Raw genomic sequence first — 21,613 nt, 5'->3', positions numbered from 1 at the left:
TATTTTGTTAAAATAAAGTCGTTAAAATATTGCCATTACCAAAATTTTTTAGCATGAAGCAGTTAGCATTTAGCCGTTAGCATCACTTTTGAGAATGTAACCGTTAGCATAACTCATTAACATGAGCCCATTAGCATATTTTGTAAATATGAAGTCGTTAAAATATTGCCATTACCAAAAATTTTTAGCATGAAGCAGTTAGCATTTAGCCGTTTGCATCACTTTTGAGAATGTAACCGTTAGCATAACTCATTAACATGAGTCCATTAGCATATTTTGTAAATATGAAGTCGTTAAAATATTGCCATTACCAAAAATTTTTAGCATGAAGCAGTTAGCATTTAGCCGTTAGCATCACTTTTGAGAATGTTTCCGTTAGCATAACTCATTAACATGAGGCCATTAGCATAATGTGTAAATATGAAGTCGTTAATATACAGCCATTACAAAAAAAATATGTTACTATGAAGAAGTTAGCATTGCCTACAGTGTTTACAGCTAGCTTGCGCTAATACTTGTCAGCTAGCATGAGTAAGAATAGCATCAACCTCTCATCGCTAATACTACGCCAGTCCAACTAATCATTAACAGTTTTTACAGCTAGCTTGCACTAATGTTTGGGCTGGCTACGCTGGCGGCGTACATAGCTGTTAGCATCCTCTCGCTAGCATCCACTCTTTGGAATTCACCATTTACCCATGGTTAAAGGTAATGTGGGTCGGGCCCCCTCAAGCCACCCTAGACAGTCCCTGCTTACTATGACTACCCTGTGGAAAAGCCCTCGTTTCCATGACTACCCATAGAAATGAATGGGCCCATGTACTCCGGATGGGAGAATCTCAAAACCCATTATTCCGGATGGGGACTTTTTTTGATCTCCGGGGCCCCTTGCGTTAAATTTCGGCGGAAGAAGATAGATATAATAATAAGATCTCGGGGGATTATATTAGTTCAATCACAACTAATGAAAGAATCGCATGTTTTGTTTTTGTCCGCAGGTAAAAATCAACCAGCTTAACGTATTCCTAGCGCTGACTAAGATAATGATGTAAATTTTGAGTTTAACCTAGGAATTTGGAGTTAAAACTCCAACAACTTTGGATTAAAAGTGTCATAAATTTGGAGTTTAAAGCTACATAAACTGGAGTTAATCCGATTATTTCTTTTATCCTCACTGTTAAATGTGAATCTGGAGTGCCACGTCCAATTTTGTTGTCACAATATGTTCAACCCATTTTGTAACAATGACAATAAAGGTTTATTTTGTTCGTCTATTCTATTCAATTTTATGTTTTTGTTCTGTTTTTATTTTGATGTTCGAATAAAGTTTTCATTCATTCATTCATTCATTTACCACATTAACAATGTATGGGGTGCCCTTTTGATTAATTTAATGTTAACCTTATTGAAAAAAACAGTGATATTCCTTAAAAATATACAATTTCTAAGCGACTCTAAACTTTTGAATGGTAGTGTACTGTAAATTCCGGACTATAAGCCGCTACTTTTTTCCCAAACCTTCAACCCTGCGGCTTATTCAGTGATGCGGCCAATTTATGTTATTTTTAAGATTTAGACCGTTGGAATATATGCACCGAGGAAGACTGCAACTTCTTGGCTTGTGCATGAATTAAATTAGTGTAAACATACTCTCATCATGCAAAATGCAAAAAGAAAGGGACATGACGCAGCACATGAGGAAGATGAGGACGGTTTGCCGTGATTTTTACAAGTACGGTATGTTTTTTTTTTACCAGACCCGTTTATTGTGTTGCGAGCGTGTTGCTAGCGTGTTGTTACCATTAACTGCCCTGTCACAGGCACCGTTTGGGATGAAAGTTATATTATTATTATTAGAGCTTTGAAAACTCTCTCGGTGTATCTTTTTTTGTAAATATGTGTAACCATGTATAATATGTATTTGCAACTGTATATTTTTGTAATGTATTTAATTGAGACCCCTATTCTGATATGTTTTGCACGGGCGAATTAAAAAGAAGGGGCGGAACAAACGCGGGCTGACGGGAAGTGGAGTAAAGGTGAGATTTGTTTGTGGATGCGGCGGACAATAGTGGATATATATTTTTCCCACCCTTACCTTTGGAAATATACACTTTTGTCCTTGGATTACTTTCAACGGGACCCAGACTCTGCTGGTCTGCATCAAACCTTAAGTACCGGTATCATTTTCCGTTCATTTTGCCGGCTTTGACTTTTGGACTGTGTCCTTTAATGAAGGACATTCAGTTTCAATCGCGGGACTTAAAGTCAGGTTTGGGTTAAATTTGTGTTCCATTTTTTTAATGTGGGCGCATGCGGCTTATATACAGGTGCGGCTTGTGTAAGTACAAAATCGGTTTTCCTCTTAAAATGTGGTGAGTGCGGCTTATAATCAGGTGCGCTCGATAGTCCTGAATTGACGGTACATAAATCCATTTTGTGCAATCGCAGTTAAAAGCTCAACCCCAAAAACGGTTAGCAGCGACGTGACATCACCCCACTCGAAGCTAACAACATTAGAGCGTAAACAGCCGTATCTTCTCCGGCTTCGGGACATTGTTTGCTATGCGATGCCACGCAAGGTCAGCGTGGGAATCAAACGGGGTCAAACGGACCCACAACAAACACGCAAACAAGCATGTCCACTTTTAGTGCGACTGTCACCACCAACCGGCTCCCTCAGGGCCCGACTGAAAACGATATAATGTGACACTCCACAAAACATTTAGACACTCTAACCGGCACACGGCCCAACACGCGCTTGTTAGCATGCACGCTGTTCACAGTGACCGTCATGCTGCTGGTTCCGGCCCCGAGGTTGAACTAGTGTGTATAAAACAAAATGCACTAAGCGCTGAGGTTCTTCTACTAACAAGATGGACAGAGAACAAATGCTACACTTCGAATCCAATACAAATTGAGCCAGCCATTGGGAATACATTATCCCCTCGCTGGATCACGGTTTCAATCTTTCTTGCATTCTGTTCTGCATTCTGATTGGTGAAGTTATATACTATTTTATACACTGTTTTATCTTACGTAAAGTGAAGTATACTTGTTCTAAAATCTGACTTCAGTGTTTGAGGGCAAACTATGAGAGGTTTGTCGTGAACCGCACTTTGCCTTGGAATGTGCCTTTTCTGTCCTGCCAGTCCCCTTTTGTCAGTCCGTCTGTGAACCTCTGTTTTTCAAGGCAAGCCTTATTTCGACCCTGACTCACGACCGTCCTGTTTTCTGCTCCTGTTTGTCTCCCGCTACGACTTGTTTTGATCTCGACCATGTCAGCTCTCCCGTCCCGAATTCCGATCCGTTTTTTTATCCCGACCACGTCTGCTCTCCCGTCCTGGCTTACGACTCGTTGCCAACCCCGACCACGTCTTGCTCTCCTAGTCCCAGTTACCGACCAGTTTTCCGTCCCTGACACCGCCATCGCTCGCTACAGAAGATCCACTCTCGTGTTCGGATCACAAGCAGACTACGATAGCGAACACCGGATCGTGGGCGCACCCTTTCCTCGTTCCTTCAATAAAACTTGTGGTAAACGTTACGCGAGTGGGTCCTGTTTCCGTTCTGGTCCTGACAAGGTTATCCCAATTTCTAATTTAAGAAAAAAAAAGAAAAAGGATTCAGGTATTGCAGTATAGCAGCAATATTATTTCTATAATTGTATTTTGACATTACAGAATTTTTGTTGTTGTAATAAAACAAATAAATTATAAAGTTCATTCATTCAAAACTGTGAGTAACGTTACGCGAGTGGGTTCTGTTTCCGTTCTGGTCCTGACACAATTAATTCACCACACCTTATAGTAAGGAAAACACGGTGTATATATATATATGTGACAAAATACTATTTTTAGGAGGGCCACTTGTTGCGGTTGCCGTGGCGCCCAATTGGCCCCGCCGTGTAGCACCAGCTTCTGTCACGGTTACCATGGTGTCCAATTGGCCCCGCCCGTGGGCGCCAGCTGCAGCTTGTTGACGGATTGGCTCCCTGTCAGTATTTAAACTCTGTCTTGTCTGTCCCCTTTGGTCGGTCCGTCTGCATATCTGTTTTTACACGGCAAGCCCTTTGTCGCCTGTCCTGTGTTTTTGACCCTGTTTTTCTCCCGCTACGATCTGTTTGATCACGACTACGTCTGCTCTCCCGTCCCGAATTATGACCCTGTTTTGATCTCGACCACCTCTGTTCTCCCGTCCCGAATAACGACCCATTTTCTAATATCGACCACGTTTTTGCTCTTCCACTCTAATACAATAGAAATCCGACTCACCTCTCTCGCTCACACTTTCAATTTCAGCATCTTCACAACTGCTGTATTCAGGAGTGGTCCCTCCCTCCTCCTCTGAGCTGCTGACACTGGTCTGCCTCTTGCCTCCAGCCCCCAGCCCCCTTTTGGATTTGTAAGGTCTGGGCGGCGGTGGGCGCAAAGACTCCGATTGATCCGAGCTGAGCGAATCGTTTCGTAGCATGCTGTCAGCTTTGTTCCTTTTTGTCCGTTTGACGGCGTGGCCCTGACCGGGGATCGACCCGGTCCCAGAACTTAGAGGATCTCTGAGTTGAGAGGGGTGGTCTTGCTGCGCTAGGATTTGTTCACACAGTCCACTGACAGTCCTCTGTCCGGGAATTATTCCGTCCCTTACCTCGCCCATAGTCCCTGTCGCACCGGCTTGTACCTGGACGGGATGGCCCCGGCCTACAGAAAGGACCGGACCTGCTTGTCGAGGGGGGCCACCACTGTGTTGGTAGCCCCCCTCTTGTGTCCGTTTGGAACTACCACTTCCTCCCACTGGATCGATCTCCAAAGAACGTCCTTTTGTGAGACGCCGGCTTTCCCTGGATTCGCCCCGGAGGTCCCGGTCCATGGAAACCTGGGTCTGCAGCGTGGGGTGACCTGATCTTCGCTCTCCACGGCCGGTTCCTCCACCATCTCGTCCATTTCTCCTGAAGAATTTGGGACGGGAAAACGAATAAAATGAGTAGCATGAACATAACCGTAAATTCTGGACTATAAGCCGCTACTTTTTTCCCAAATGTTCAACCCTGCGGCTTATTCAGTGATGCGGCCAATTTATGTAATTTTTCTAAAAGCCGCCAGCAGTGCTCGAGTACAAAAGGTAAGATTTAGACCGGTGGAATATAGGCGAGTGTGCTGCAAGCGTGTTTTAGAATAAAGGAGCGTAGGACGACGTCTATATGGCAAAGTCTCTTTCCCATACTGGGGAAGACGACTTTAATCACCCCAGTTAAAAGGAGGAAGATGAGCACGGTTTACCATGATTTTTACAAATACCATTTTTTTTTTCAACAGACCAGTTTCCCTGTGTTGCGAGCGTGTTCCCAGTAGCGTTTTGCTACCCTTCACAGACACAGTTTGGGATGAAAGTTATAATATTATTATTAAAGCTTTGAAAACTCTCTCGGTGTACCGTCTTTCTTTGTAAAGATGTGTAACCATGTATAATATGTATTTGCAACTGTATATTTTTGTAATGTATTTATTTTAGAGACTTATTCTGATATGTTTTCCACGGGCGAATCAAGAAGAAGGGGCGAATACAACGGGGGCCGATGGGAAGTGGAGTAAAGGTGAGACGTGTTTGTGGACGCAGCGGACAATAGTGGATATATATTTTTCCCACCCTTACCTTTGGAAATATACATTTTTTTTGGGGGGGATTATTTTCAACGGGACCCGGACTCTGCAGGTCTGCGTCATACAGTGGAACCTCGGTTCTCGACCATAATCCGTTCCAGAACCCTGTTCGAAAACCGATTTGTTCGATCACCGAAAATCATTTTTCCCATTAAAAGTAATGTAAAATCGTTTTAATCCGTTCCAACACCCTGAATGCTTACCATTAACGTGAACATGAAGCTAACCCAGGCTAATCGTACGTTCGCGTTAGCGTAATCTTCCGTACGAAAGATTACGCTAACATGAACGTGTATAACTAAAAAAATCAGGTCGTTTACACGTCATTTAGCACCCGGGTCTCCACAAAAAGTGGTGAGCGGTTAAAGGATTAAGAAAACCATTATGAATAGGATTTCTTACCTTTGAGGAAGGTCTGCAGAAGCCATGCTCTATTCCCTCGAAAGAAGGGAAACTCGCACACCTTCTTCATATTTTGCTATTATTTCTTTCTTAAATGCAATAGTTGTACGCACTACCCTTCTTTTTTCACCTGTAACAACTTTGCTGCTTGCACCAACCTTCTTCGGAGGCATAACTAGGGCCTAAAACACTCCGTTCACTGATATCTAAAGCGAAAGCAAAAAGAAGTGCGCGCGCACGTCATAACAGTTCTTCACAAGGGGTGGGGGCAATCTACACGCCGCTCAGCATCGCACCCTAGCGTACCGGCGTTCGAACTCCGATTTTTGGAACGAAAAGCGAAGCAAGAATTTCTCGAAATTTTTGGTCAAGAACCGAGAACTGAGAGGCGTTCGAAAACCGAGGTTCCACTGTATATTAAGTACCGGTATCATTTTACGTTCAATCTGCCGGCTGTTGTTTTGGACTGTGTTCTTCATATCCAGTTACAATTATGGGACTCAAAGTCGGGTTTGGGTTAATTTCGTGATTGTGTTACATGTTCTAATGTGGTCGCATGCGGCTTATATGCAGGTGCGGCTTGTGTAAGTACAAAAGCGGTTATCCTCTTAAAATGTGGTGGGTGCGGCTTATAATCAGGTGCGCTCTATAGTCCGGAATTTACGGTACATTGGTTTGTATTTTGGTGAACTCTTATCTCAATTAAGTGTTATTGTTGGGTTGAGGTTGACCATCAACTGTTAATTTGGTTCAAAGACCCTTTTTAAACCCCCGGCTTCCAAGAGGAAGCTGTCAGACCGTTTGCGAACCTATGCTCCCAGCTAGGCAAGCTCCGTACCTTCCGACATTTTCCTGCCCTGTTTTCTCCTGCCTGATACCTGTTGCCGACCTGTTTCTGGACCCATTTCTGCCCTGCTCTTCTGTCCCGACCATCGACTTGTTTTGCCCTGTTTCCTGCCTGATACCTGGTGCCGACGTCTTTTCTGGACTCGTTACCACCCTTGCTCTCCCGTCCCGGCTATTGACCAGTATTCCTGCTGCCTACGATTATCCTCGCTCGACACGGAAGTGCCACTTCTGCGTTCCTGCCACCTGCTACCCGTGTCCGTCTATCGGATCGTGGAAGCAAGCACTACTCTCTCTCTTTAGCAATAAAACTGAGTAAACAAACGCTACTGGGTCCTGACTCCGTTTCTGGCTTGTGACATATTGTGGGTAAGCTTAATATGTTCCTCACATGGTTCCCCTGTGCCTCAAATAATCTCTTTTTCGTAAAGTTGGTTGTGTGAGTGGAATATAGTGGAACCTCGCTAGTTCGCGATTCCATTTTTGCGGGTTTAGAGCTTCGTGGGTCTAAAAAATATACCTTACCTTCTCAATAAAAGCATTTATTGACTTGACGCCATTGAGCGCGAGCTTATGTCAACTGAGGACACGGTGTGGACACTCTTATTGTGAAGGGGAGGGGGAGGCTTCGCTCACCCCCCCTCCTTTAACTCCTCCCACCTCACCCCCTTCTTATGTGGGGCTCAGTCAAAAGCGAGGGGTTGTTTGTACTACCTAAACACGGCTAATTGTGTGTGGTTTCGTGTATTTGTCGTAAAAGCCGTTCGATGTTATTGTCAGAAGGTAGCTCTTTCACTTTCATTAAAATGAACAGAGACCATTTTTTTAACTGTTGTTTCCCAAATCGCTTCACAAACACTCATCAAATATCACAATTTCACTGTTTTCATTTTCAATATGTAACCGACAAGCGAAATAAACTGCGATGGCTGCATGTGGTTGAGAGCGGGTAATACAATCATACTGAATGGTTCGTAGTGGTTTCGCCGCAGTCCTATTCCGTGTACGTACAACATATTTTACAGTTGTTTTTTTTTGTTATAACATGAATTTCACTCTCTCTCTCTCTCTCTCTCTACTCGTATTCTATATGGTGTACTGTATACAGAAGGGGTATACTGTATACCTGTATACGTTTTTTAAGCATTTTTGAAGGGGCGCCGCTACTTTGCGGATTTTCAGTTTTCGCAGGTGGTCTTGGTCCCCATTAACCGTGATAACCGAGGGATTACTGTATTGAGGAATTGCTTCCTCAAATCCATTTCCCAATTCTCGAGCTTTCGTGAAATAAAATAAAACATGAAATACGTACGTATCTCGTGGTGGCTCACTCCGTGACCGGAAGTCTATGCTCCCAGGTGCCCCGGCCGGGTTAGGTTCTAGGGATGTTGTGGAGCCTGGAGGGGCTTGGGAGTGGGATCTGAGCTTCTTATCGCTGAGGGTTTGGCACACAGAAGGCTCGCTGACTGCGGAACCAAGACCGCTGGGCTTTCCTGAAGGACCGGTGAACCACTGGCCGGGCTTGGTCAGTATATCCTGTTGTTTTCGGCAGTTGTTACAAACCCAGATGACCTACAAAATACAGGAGAGATCACACAGAAAATGGCAAAAATATTCTGATTTTCTTAAATGTTCAACATATTGTATGTATAATGGTAAAAGAGAAATATTATTTCTCAATATAACATTACAGTACCAAATAGGGACACCTGCAGTAGATACTCAACACATAAGCTGGATTTAGAATGATAAAATATACTATTGGTACTTCACGAATGTGTATTGTGTTCTGATTCTGATTGACTAAACAGTATTATTCGACAATATGGTGGTCATGGTTGCCATGGCGCCCAATTGGCCGCACCCGTGTGTGTCACGGTTGCCATGGCGCCCAATTGGCCCCGCCCGTGTGGCGCCAGCTGCAGCTTGTTGACAGATTGGCTCAGTACATAAACTCTGTCCTGTCAATCCCCTTTTGCCGGTCCGTCTGCAAATCTCTGTTTTTACATGGCAAGCATTTGTCGCCTGTCCTGTGTTTTTGATCCTGTTTTTCTCCCGCTACGATCTGTTTGATCTCGACCAAGTCTGCTCTCCCGTCACGAATTACGACCTGTTTTGATCCCGACCACGTCTGTTCTCCCGTCCCGAATAACGACCCATTTTCTGATATCGACCACGTTTTTGCTCTTTCACTATAGTCAAGTCAAGTCAAGTCATTTTTATTTGTATAGCCCTTAATCACAAAGAGTCTCAAAGGGCTTCACAGGTTATTACACATACAAAACAAATCCGGATTGGCTCCCTGTCAGTATTTAAACTCTGTCCTGTCAATCCCCTTTTGTCGGTCCATCTGCAAATCTCTGCTTTTACACGCCAAGCCCTTTTTCACCTATCCCGTGTTTTTGTTCCTGTTTGTCTCCCGCTACGATCTGTTTGATCTCGACCACGTCTGCTCTCCTGTCCCGAATAACGATCCGTTTTTGATCTCGACCACGTCGACTCTCCTCCCCTGGCTTTTCGACTTGTTTCCGATCTCGATCACGTTTTTGCCCTTCTACTGACCCGTTTTTTTTTCCATTCCTGACACCACCATCGCTCGCCACGGAAATACCACTTCCGCATCCGAGCAAACTGCTCCCCGCGACCAGCGATCTCCTGATCGTGTGTGCAATATTTTCCCTTCTAGCCAATAAAACTGTGAGTAACGTTACGCAAGTGGGTCCTGTTTCTGTTCTGGTCCTGACAGTGGTAGTTATTTGTAAAGAATGAATAAAAAAAATAAATACCAGAGTATAAGGTGCACCCAAAAACCCCAAATTCGCCAGTAATTGGACCACAAATGCAGTACCATATTTTTGCCCATTTTGTGCACTTATTTATCAGTCAATTTTTTTTTTATAACTGACGACTGAATAGGTCTCATCTCATTGTTGCACAGTTTTTAGTCTTGGTACTATACATTTTAGATTCAAGAGTATTTTGGTTCACTTTTTATTAGCTAACTAAGCATTGTGAGTGATAATTGTCTCGAGTATTTGTGTCCATGCGTTTCTTTATATCTTTCTCGAAGACCGAATTACTTCCCACAATGTCGTTGTGTTCATTTAGTTCAGAATATCCTGCGCTTTGAAACGACTTTGCGAGTTGGCTTTTCCCCGGACCGGCCCAATTGTCACAGCCCTGCCCAATAATAACATCAACAATTCGGTACTATCAATTCATCCATTTTCTGCACCGCTTATCCTCAGTAGGGTCGCGGGGGTACTGGAGCCCATCCCAGCAATTCAGATTCACATTCAGATTCAAATATACTTTATTGTCATTCTTGTACACATGTATACGGAACGAAATGTCGATACATCTGACCCGCACAGTTTCCTTGAGATATGAATAAAATGTTTATGAAGTTGGAGTATTGAAATACTAATAATATACTAAATAATTATAGCTATGAGTATTGTACAGTAGTGCAAAGAGTGCAAGAGGAGCAGCTAACCAGATGTGCAAAATAAATGAACAGTAGCGGTTTTAGGCACGGGGAAGACGGGAAGCCACCTGGGGCGGCATTTTTACCCTGACACATGGGGGGCGGGACACAAACTTTAAAAAAATATAATAATAATAGAAAATTAGGAGGGGTCTTTCCCAGGGTGTCATTTAGGGTGTAATTTAGTAGAACCGCCAGGCGATAAACAATAGATTACTACATTTACCAGCTCAGTAGCCTAGATGGTAAGGCGCCCGCTTTGAGACTGGGAGGTTCGGGTTCGCGCCCCGGCCGAGTCATTCCTAAGACTTAAAAAGTGGTCGGCGGCGCCCTCTGTTGGCTGCGGCTGCATCGGCTCGCTACAACGGGTCAGGTGCAATCGACATTTCGTTCTGTGTACATTGTTACACAGAATGACAATACAAGGAAATTATTATTATTATTAATTATTAATTATTATTACATTGCGTTAAAAACATGCCAATTAAGAATCTCATCTCATCTCATTAGTTGCACCGCTTATCCTCAGTAGGGTCGCAGGGGTGCTGGAGCCCATCCCAGCAATCATCGGGCAGTGGGCAGGGGACACCCTGAACTGGTTGCCAGCCAATCGCAGGGCACACAGGGACAGACAACTCGCTCATTCACACCTAGGGACAATTTGGACCGGCCAATCCACCTGAAATGCATGTCTTTGGAATGTGGGAGGAAACCGGAGTGCCCGGAGTAAACATACGCAAGAACGGGGAGAACATGCAAACTCCGCACATGAAGGTTGGTAACTGGATTTGAACCCACACAGGAGGTTCCCAAGACCTTAGAACTGTGCCGCGCACGCGCTAACCACTGTGCCGCCGTGCTTCCCCCAATTAAGAATCATTAGTCTAATTCACATGTGTCAAACTCCCGGCCCGCGGGCCATATCCGGGCCGCAAGACCATTTTACATTATTGTTATTAATGGCCCGTCAATATGGACAACGCCGTCTCATCCCTGGATATAATATTCTGACGTTTTAGTCACCGTACCTATTCCTTCATATATGACGTATTCTATACTATATACCAGGGGTCAGAAACCTATGGCTCCGAACCATATATGGCTCTTTCTATGAGTACCTATGGCTCGGAGACAAATTTAATTGCATGCAAATTTTCTCCATCTCGTTCAAAACTTGAGCCATTAATCCTGTTCGGATACATGCAAAGCCAAACCAAACGATTTACAGTGAGGGTGTCACACAAAAAAAACTCGTTTTGGCTGTACAACGCTAAAGAATCCTTTATATAAAAGCTCACTATATAATCTGTGTTCAGTGTTCAGATACTTTTTGATGAATCCACGGAACAAATTGTAACTACGCCAAAACACAGGAAGAGAACTTAAAGTTATTTGATTGGGTGAGTGGGAGGGATGGGTGGAGCTATGCAAAAAGTGCAGGCACACCCTCTCGTCTCTCGCCCTACTCCGTCTGCGCCAAAGGTAAGCATATCAGGCTCCCTGTTTTCAGAATGTTGTGACGTTTTTACAAAATAATTTGTGTAGCGTTTTCAAATTCCTTTTTTGATAGGAGATATATTAAGCAGAGCAAAATCTTTTGGGATATTTAAGTTTTTTTTAATATATACATTGACATAGGAGCAAAGGAATTTGAATTGTTTAAGTTAAGTTCTAAGTTGTATGATTTAACAAGATATTTTTATTTACAGCAAAATAATAAATACTTTATAAGTGATTTAAGGTTTAAATTTGATATTATTGTCTGTTTTTATTCATATTTATAATCCAAAAATGTTCAGTTTAAGTGTGTTTAATAAATGTTTATCCTGGTTGGCCCGCGACCTTAAGTGCGTTTTGAATTTTGGCCCCTTGTGCAATTGAGTTTGACAACCCTGGTCTGGGCAGTGGTTAGCGCATATGCGGCACAGTTCATGTCTTGGGAACCTCCTGCGTGGGTTCAAATCCAGCTCCAGACTTCCTGTGCGGAGTTTGTATGTTCTCCCCGTGCTTGCGTGGGTTTCCTCCGGGCACTCCGGTTTCCTCCCACATTCCAAAAACATGCATTTCAGGTGAATTGTCCGGTCCAAATTGTCCCTAGGTGTGAATGAGCGAATGAGTTGTCTGTCCCTGTGTGCCCTGCGATTGGCTGGCCACCAGTTCAGGGTGTCCCCTGCCCACTGCCCGATGATTGCTGGGATGGGCTCCAGCACCCCCGCGACCCTACTGAGGATAACCGGTGTAGCTAATGAGATGAGATGAGATCCCTGGTGTAATTCGTCACGCATTTCAAGCGTCACTCCATTCAGAAAATTTACAAATCACCAACTCCTCGTTCCGCCATCGACAGTCGATATCGATGACGGACGTGATCCCGTCCCGGGAATAAATCGGATGAATCACAGTGCGAAAAAAAGGGAAGCGCGGCACGAAGGCCCTGCAGCAAGAGCACAGTCGTAGTCATAAGCCCGGGCTTATATCAGATTCAGTGACGGAGGAAGACGGGAGGAGGATGGAGGAGGAGTGAGATGCCAGGTTTTCCAAGTCAGTCTGTCTTCTCCAACCACCAGGGTTCTCATTACTCTTGAACACTCCCCGATGACTATTTAAAGAGAGCTAAAATAAAACACTCTGCCGTCTGCCGTACCCACCGCCCCTTTACCCCGCCGTCCTCTCCCTCCACTCTCTCGCCACCTTCCCTTTCACTTTTCCCCTCCTCCAGATTGCTTTTGGTTAAAGCTACAAAAGATGAGGAGAAAACAGCTTTACACCGACGCCGCGGCTATATTTATCCTGCCAAACAGCCCGGCGCCACCAGGGAAAGCTGGAGAACGTGTTCCGATACACACTGAAGCGCGCACATGCACGCACAGGGTCATGTGGGACGGTACATCCTTGTTGAAAACATCCTCCACGTCATTTAAAGGGACGGTGTATTATTTAGCACCTCCTAGTGGTCGAAGAAACAAATCCCATTCGTTATGAACAAAAAAAAAAAAACAATGTTGATTTAAACTAGACAATTCAGTGGTTAGCGCTTGTGCGGCACAGTTCATGTCATGGGAACCTGTCGTGGGTTCAAATCCAGCTCCAGACTTCCTGTGCGGAGTTTGTATGTTCTCCCTGTGCTTGCGTGGGTTTCCTCCGGGCACTCCGGTTTCCTCCCACATTATAAAAACATGCATTTCAGGTGAATTGGCTGGTCCAAATTGTCCCTAGGTGTGAATGAGCGAATGAGTTGTCTGTCCCTGTGTGCCCTGTGATTGGCTGGCAACCAGTTCAGGGTGTCCCCTGCCCACTGCCCGATGATTGCTGGGATGGGCTCCAGAATCCCCGCGACCCTACTGAGGATAAGCGGTGCAGCTAATGAGATGAGATGAGATGAATTCCCGCGGCAATTGTAAGAGTTGTGATGGATCTGGAAGATATTAGTAGAAGACCGGTAGCGTTGAATTGGTTGTATTAAGAGTTAAGTCAAGTCAAGTCAAATTTATTTATATGGCCCTTAATCACAAAAATGTCTCAAAGGACTGCATAGGATTACAATGACACAATTACCTGATCTTAAACCAACATGCGGGCAAGGAACAACTCAAAACCTCAGTGTGAGGAAAAAGAGAAACCTTGAGAAAGGACCTCACAAGTGGTATCCCCCTTTCAGGATGACCAGGGTGAATTACATTAGCTTAGTTTTTAACTCCAAGAGATGTTTTGGTAATTTTTACCTTGGTTCTGTGGGGGGGCGGAGTCCCCCGGTACTGGCAAGTTCATTTTAGATTGGCCCATAACAAGGATATTCCTTGTGGCGGTCAAAAAAAATCACATTCATGGTAATAACATAGTAATAACACTGTTATTACACTTTAAAAACATTTTCAATGGGCCCATTCAAAATGAATGGGCCATTCTATCTAAATTGGTCCACCCGTAATGCATTGAGCCCAATCATTTTGCTAATTCGTTTGCATGTTAGCATTAGCATATTTTTTTTAGCATGCAGCTCGTTTTTCTCTTGCGCTTCTCTGAGTGTTGTCTCGCGGGCCGGATTCAATCCCTTAGCGGGCCTGATCCGGCCCGCGGGCCGCCCGTTTGACACAAATGAGTTAAAGTAACCCCACCCAACCCTGACCATGAGCATATTGCGATCCGCGCGACACAAACGCACACAACTGCAGCAGCAGCAGTGTGTCACGTCAGTGTAGTAAGATCCCCCAGAGATCTTCCAACTACAGAGAGATTCGCTTCTCCATAGATGGAAACTAGGACACAAAACCCGCGTATGTTTGTTTGGCGTGGTGCAGCATCTGTGCCCGTGTGCACCCATCTGTGTGTGAGATCTGCTCTCATATACAGTACTGTATGTACATTATCGCTCACGTGTGCTGTACGTGAAACGTGTGCTCTCCTGGATATATTTCTTAAAGAGACCACGCGATTCTCGAGCACGATATCTGGTCCAAAGGATCCGTTTTCAGGGATCTGATGATCCGTGTGCATGCAGGGAAATCAGATCATGGGTATGTCACGCGTGGGGACGAAAAATAAGGAGATCATGTAAAAAAATCAAAGACACAGATTGCTGCGAAAGCAAATTTCAATCGGTAAAACTAGTCTCATCTCTCATCTCTCATCTCATTAGCCGTAACGCTTATCCTCATTAGGGTCGCGGGGGGGCTGGAGCCCATCCCAGCCGTCTCCGGGCAGTGGGCAGGGGACACCCTGAACTGGTTGCCAGCCAATCGCAGGGCACACGGGGACAGACAACTCATTCGCTCATTCACACCTAGGGACAATTTGGACCGGCCAATTCACCTGAAATGCATGTTTTTACCAATAGAAGAAAAAATAAAAAAAATACCAAAATGAAAAAGTAGTGAAGAGCTGGGGAAAAAAAGAAACAAAAGGAGAGAAAAAGAGCAGGAAAATTTCAGAAAAAAAGCCAGGAAAAAAGAAAAAGAAACAAATAAAAGGAGAAAGGAAATAGAGAACAATATAGCAAGAAAAAAGTAACAGCTGGGAAAAAAATAACACAATAGGATTTTTTTTTAAAGTAAATAAAAAAAGTGGAAAAAAAATCTATCCGGCGCAATGTTCCCTCTAAGCTGCCTGTGTGAGTTAGTAGAATTTGTCGAGAACCGGCTTCTACGGCTCACTAAAAGGAACTGGCTCTTTCGGGTCCTAAACGGCTCTTCAGGTTGCCTTTGCTTCTTTCATCCCTATATGACCAACTTTTATGTAAAACTGTGCACAAAATGACTTAAAGGAAGGGGAAATAGAACAAAAAAGAGAAAAAAAAAATCCAAAATGAAAAAGTAGTGAAAAGCTGAGAAAAAAAAGAAACAAAAAGAAGAGAAAAAAGAAGGAAAAATTCAGAAAAAAAGAAAATAAATAAACAAAGGAAAAAAGTAAACCTGCCCATTGGGGGGTGTTGGGGGTTCAGTGTCTTAACCCAGGACACTTCGACATGTAACACGGACAAGCCGGGATTCGAACTGGGATCCCTTAATCCTAAGACGATCGCTCTACCTCCTGAGCTTCTGCCGCTTTTGGTGAAAGCTCCAGTATGTAATATTTGACCACTAGATGGCACTGTACGGTCTATTGCGAACAAAAACGAGTGCCACAGATAACAGCGTAGCAGCAAGTTGCTAGACAAACATGGCTGCGACCTTGGGTGGGGTTTCCACTATGTAAAATAAATACATCTTTCTTCACATATGATTTTTTTCTAAACTGAGGTCATGGGATCCTGTGTGAAGTTTGCATGTTCTCCCTGTGCCAAAAACATGCATGTCAGGTTAATTGGCCAGTTCAAATTGTCCTTAGGTCTGAATGAGCGAGTGAATTGTCTGTCCCTGTGTGCCCTGCGACTGGCTGACAACCAGCTCAGGGTGTCCCCTGCCCACTGCCCGAAGATGGCTGGGATGGGCTCCAGCACCCCCGCGACCCTACTGAGGATAAGCGTTGTGAATAACGGTTGGAAGATAATGGCTAAATTTTGGAGACCCATAGATTTCTGTTGGGACCAATGTTCCCTCTAAGATAGTAGTGAAAAGCTGAGGAAAAAAGAAACAAAAGGAAGAGAAAAAAGAAGGAAAAATTCAGAAAAAAAGCCAGAAAAAAAAGCAAAGAAAAAGAAACGAAGGAAAAAATAAATAAAGAACAACAAAAAAAGTAACAGCCAGGAAAAAATAAACACAATGAGATTTTTTTTTTAAAGGAATTAAAAAAAATAGAAAATAACAGGGAAAAAGAAAAAAAAGTTTGTCTTGCATTTAAATAATTTCCAATTACCGTATTTTCCGCACTATAAGGCACACCAGGTTATAGGGCGCACCCCGAAAAAATAGTTTTTGGTTCTATATTTGACATACATAAGACGCACCGGATTATAAGGCGCTACAATGGGAACGTCGACAAAACAGTCAGATGGTTCAGTCCAACTTATTACCCCCTTAACATTCCCAAAGCTTGCAAAGACGCCAATACGTGTCGAGAACACGTGCGGATGCGGTGTCCGTACGATGTCACTCAAATGCATCGTTCCAAATATCATTCGGAATGTTAAAGTCTTGGGATTCAAGAAATGCCAACCATTCCTTAGTTTCTATTTTCGCTCGCAACTTTACTGTGCAAATGACAATGAACACTTGGAATTGAGTTTAATTTAAAAATAGACACTCCATTCCATCCATTATCTGCACCGCTTATCACAGAAACATCGAGTTCAGTCTGAAACAAGATACAGGGAAAATATATAGCCGAAGTAGCTCACTGAAGTCGTTGTGTTCAATAATAATGTGCAGCCATGGTCCTCTTATATCCGCGAGTTTAGTAAATCCAGGAGAATAAAATATTTACAAATACAGAATAGTAAAAAAATGCTTTCTGTATGCCGTGTTTTGCCGCTTCAGCCAATGCCAGCCTGTAAATGATAAAAAGGGTCCGCCCATTGACCTCCGAATAACTTTAGCCAATAGTGATCCATTCAAATGATGATTGACACATTGGTTAGCCAATGAAACGCCGGTATATAAATCCCAGCATACACCGCGGACGACTTGGCGTTCGGGGGAAAATCGAGTCGGCGGCTGCAAGTTAGTTGGAAGACTTTGCGATTTAATATTGATCTATAAATAAGGCGCACTGTATTATAAGGCGCATGGTCAGCTTTTGAAAAAAATTAAGACTTTTAGGTGCGCCTTATAGTGCGGAAAATACGGTATATCAAGCCAATATATGATTAAATACAGTTGTGTATCGTGCAACCGACTAAATAAGCCCCCAAAAATGTTAGTATTATGCGACAAAAGATAGCAGGAAAAAAAAGAAATGGAAAATCTTGTGAAAACAAATGACGTTTGTAGGCGATCGTACATGAGTCGATTCATTCAAAAGCGAAAAATAATTTTTCCTTGCCGGAAACTCAGCAAAATGTCAAATTTTGGACATGTTTGATAATAACTGAGTTGCCACACTCGGGATTGCCGTTGCTCACTGTCGTTTCAAGCGTTTCAGAGGTAAAATGAAGACTGGAAGAGGCGATGGGTGGGAACAGGAAGTGGTAGCCACCAATGACAGCTTGACTTATTGCCTCGGCAGCATGCGACTGTGGGCGTCTATAAATCCTGAGCTAAGGATGAAAGACTGCCACAAAGGAGATTAGTGTCCGCAAGAGCTAATGAGGTACTACATCAGCGCACCACAACTCTTCCGCAACACCAAACACGTACGCTTTTACAATACATGTAAAGTACATGTGTTCTTACGCAGATGGATGATTCTCACAAACACGGTCCATGGATTTGTCAGGACCCCCAACAGAGACAGGACCCAATCGCGTAACGTTTCTCACTGTTTCATCGGGAAAAAGGGAAAGGAGCGCGCACACGATGCGGAGATCGCTGGTCGCGGGCAGGGTTGGGTTACGTTACTTTAACTGGATTACTTTCAATGACTTTTGGATGACTCCAATACCAAATATGCTAATAAAAGACAAAATAAACTAAATATGAATAAAATGATGACTCACAACACGTGGTAAGCTTTCTCTCCTGGCTTTGATCTCTTTGATCTCCGGCAAAACTAACATAAAATGCAGGGTTAGATAGGGTTACTTTAACTGGATTACTTTCAATTACTTTTGGATTACTCCAATACCAAATATGCTAATAAAAAAACAAAAGAAACTAAATATGAATAAAAAGATGACTCACAACACGTGGTAAGCTTTCTCTCCTGGCTATGATCTCTTTGATCTCCGGCAAAACTAACATAAAATGCGACCAGGGTTGGGGAGGGTTACTTTAACTTGATTACTTTCAGTTACTTTTGGATTACTCCAATACCAAATATGCTAATAAAAGACAAAATAAACTAAATATGAGTAAAATGATGACTCACAACACGTGGTAAGCTTTCTCTGCTGGCTTTGATCTCTTTGATCTCCGGCAAAACTAACATAAAATGCAGGGTTAGGTAGGGTTACTTTAACTGGATTATTTTCAATTACTTTTGGATTACTCCAATACCAAATATGCTAATAAAAGACAAAAGAAACTAAATATGAGTAAAATGATGACTCACAACACGTGGTAAGCTTTCTCTCTTGGCTTTGATCTCTTTGATCTCCAGCAAAACTAACATAAAATGCAGAGTTAGGTAGGGTTACTTTAACTGGATTACTTCCAATTACTTTTGGATTACTCCAATACCAAATATGCTAATAAAAAACAAAAGAAACTAAATATGAATACAATGATGACTCACAACACGTGGTAAGCTTTCTCTCCTGGCTTTGATCTCTTTGATCTCCAGCAAAACTAACATACAATGCAGGGTTAGGCAGGGTTACTTTAACTGGATTACTTTCAATTACTTTTGGATTACTCCAATACCAAATATGCTAATAAAAGACAAAACAAACTAATTATGAATAAAATGACTCAATTTTGTGCAGGCTTGGGGAGTAACGGAACACATGGAACGGCAAAAATGATGTTGGCAAGCTGTTTGGATTGATTTTCAATTTGTTTTGCCGGAGATCAAAGAGATCAAAGCCAGGAGAGAAAGCTTACCACGTGTTGTGAGTCATCATTGTATTCATCTTTAGTTTCTTTTGTCTTTTATTAGCATATTTGGTATTGGAGTAATCCAAAAGTAATTGAAAGTAATCCAGTTAAAGTAACCCTACCCAACCCTGCTATCTATGTATCTATCTATGTATCAATCTATCAGGGTTGGGTAGGGTTACTTTAACTGGATTACTTTCAATTGCTTTTGGATTACTCCAATACCTAATATGCTAATAAAAGACAAAAGAAACTAAATATGAGTAAAATGACTAAATTTTGTGCAGGCTTGGGGAGTAACGGAGTACATGGAACGGCAAAAATGATGTTGGCAAGCTGTTTGGATTTCTTTTCATTTTGTTTCTGTCGCATTTGATGTTAGTTTTGCCGGAGATCAAAGAGATCAAAGCCAGGAGAGAAAGCTTGCCACGTGTTGTGAGTCATCATTTTATTCATATTTAGTTTCTTTTGTCTTTTATTAGCATATCACTAGACCAAAGTACTTGCGAATTAGCAGGTGTTAACATATGTTTTTTGCAGCTGCATTTAAATGTCACGGTTGCCACGGCGCCCAATTGGCCCCGCCCATGGACACCAGCTAAAACGCGTTGACAGATTGCTCCCTGACTACTTAAACGCTGTCTTGTGAGTCGCCCGGTGTCGGAGCATCTGCGAAACTCCTGCTAAACTCTGTTGTGATACGGCAAGCCCTGTGAATCCCCGTTTTTGCCTGTGTTTTGCCCCTGTTTTGCTCTCGCCCCGATCTGTTTGATTTTGACCACTTCCTGGTTCTGATCAATTTACTTCCGCAACCAACGATCCCCGGATCGAGTGTGCGCTCATTCCTTTTCTCCCCAATAAACTGTGAGTAACGTTACGCGATTGGGTTCTGCTTCCCGTTTCCTGTCCGGGTCCTTCCATTAAAGGTAAATCCATCGAAAAACATATATGTATTTATGTATAAAATATGTATCTTATATATCGTGGTCAGCTGAATTTTTCGACTGTTCAATCATTCTACAAATACTGCGTATAACGCATACCCAAACCTAAAGGTATGTTTTAAGTAAGGAAACGTGTATTATACACAAATATCGTAAATATATCACCTACAGTACCCAGTTCAATTTATAATGTCCACATACCGTCAAGGAAATATAATTTCCCTCGGGATAGCTGTAATTTCCCCCGCTGTATGTCTATTTCTAGATCACAGGTGTCAAAAAGGCGGCCCGCGGGCCAGATCAGGCCCGCTAAGGGATTGAATCCGGCCCGCGAGACAACACTCAGAGAAGCGCAAGAGAAAAACAAGCTGCAGGTGGAAAAATGTCAACTTGATGTTGCCAAAGCCAGGTGCCTCAAACAAAGACACTGTACTTGTATTTCCTTTTCTCTCTGTCTCTCTCTCTCTCTTTTCCACCCATTTTCTCCCACTCTCTGTCTCAAATTGGGGGTATGTAGAGGAACTTTGGGGATAGGAAAGATTAGAAAAAAATATATAAGTCAAGAGTCTCAAAGGGCTGCACAGACCTCATACTTTTGCAAACTACAGACTACACCATCCCCTGATCTAAAACCTACATGAGGGCAAGGAAAAACTGAAAAACCTCAACATGAGGAAAATAAAGAAACCTTGAGGTACTCCCCCTTCCAGGATGACCAGGCTGCAGTGAATGTTGCAATGACAAATAACAACGCTGAGTGGAGCACAAGAGAAAAATGAGCTGCAGGTTGAAATATGTCCACTTGATGTTGCCTCTCACAAACGATGTACTTGTATTGCTTTATCTCTCGGTCTACCTTTTTCTCTCAATATCTCTCTCTCTTTCACTCTATGTGTCTCTCTTTTTCTCATCCTTTGCTGCTCTTTGTTACTTTCGCTCTCTGTGTCTTTTTAACTTTGTTTGCTTTTCTCTCTTTCTCTCTTCCTACCCTTTGCGCTTTCTTTTCTCTTTTCTCTCCTTCCATCTTTCTATTTCTCTTTGGATTTCTTTCTTCCTCCTCCTTTCTTTCCCCCCTCTCTCATGACTTTTTATCTCTTTTGTTTCTCACACTTTTTCTTTTTCTTTCTTTGTCCCGCCCTCTCTCCTTTTCCTTCCCTCTTTAGCTTATTACTTTATCTCTCTTTTTCTTTCTCTTTAATCTACTAATGC

General features: G+C 43.0%; 1 protein-coding gene across 2 annotated transcripts in view; it reads right to left on the bottom strand.

Moving 5' to 3' along the window:
• Window positions 1-21,613, bottom strand: part of rims1a (regulating synaptic membrane exocytosis 1a) — a 135,915-nt gene that overhangs the window by 70,063 nt on the left and 44,239 nt on the right. For both annotated transcript variants that reach the window (XM_088351707.1, XM_088351706.1), the window contains exons 5-6: window positions 8,218-8,477; window positions 4,275-4,945 (exon numbers count right to left, since the gene is read on the bottom strand). In XM_088351707.1, the coding sequence (XP_088207833.1) occupies window positions 4,275-4,945; window positions 8,218-8,477 (931 nt within the window). The remainder of the gene's footprint in view (window positions 1-4,274; window positions 4,946-8,217; window positions 8,478-21,613) is intronic.

The sequence above is a fragment of the Urocampus carinirostris genome, chromosome 13 (assembly GCF_059441175.1).
Source record: "Urocampus carinirostris isolate Australia breed hairy pipefish chromosome 13, RoL_Ucar_1.0, whole genome shotgun sequence".
Classification (NCBI taxonomy): domain Eukaryota; kingdom Metazoa; phylum Chordata; class Actinopteri; order Syngnathiformes; family Syngnathidae; genus Urocampus; species Urocampus carinirostris.
This window is presented reverse-complemented; position numbering and strand designations above follow the sequence as displayed.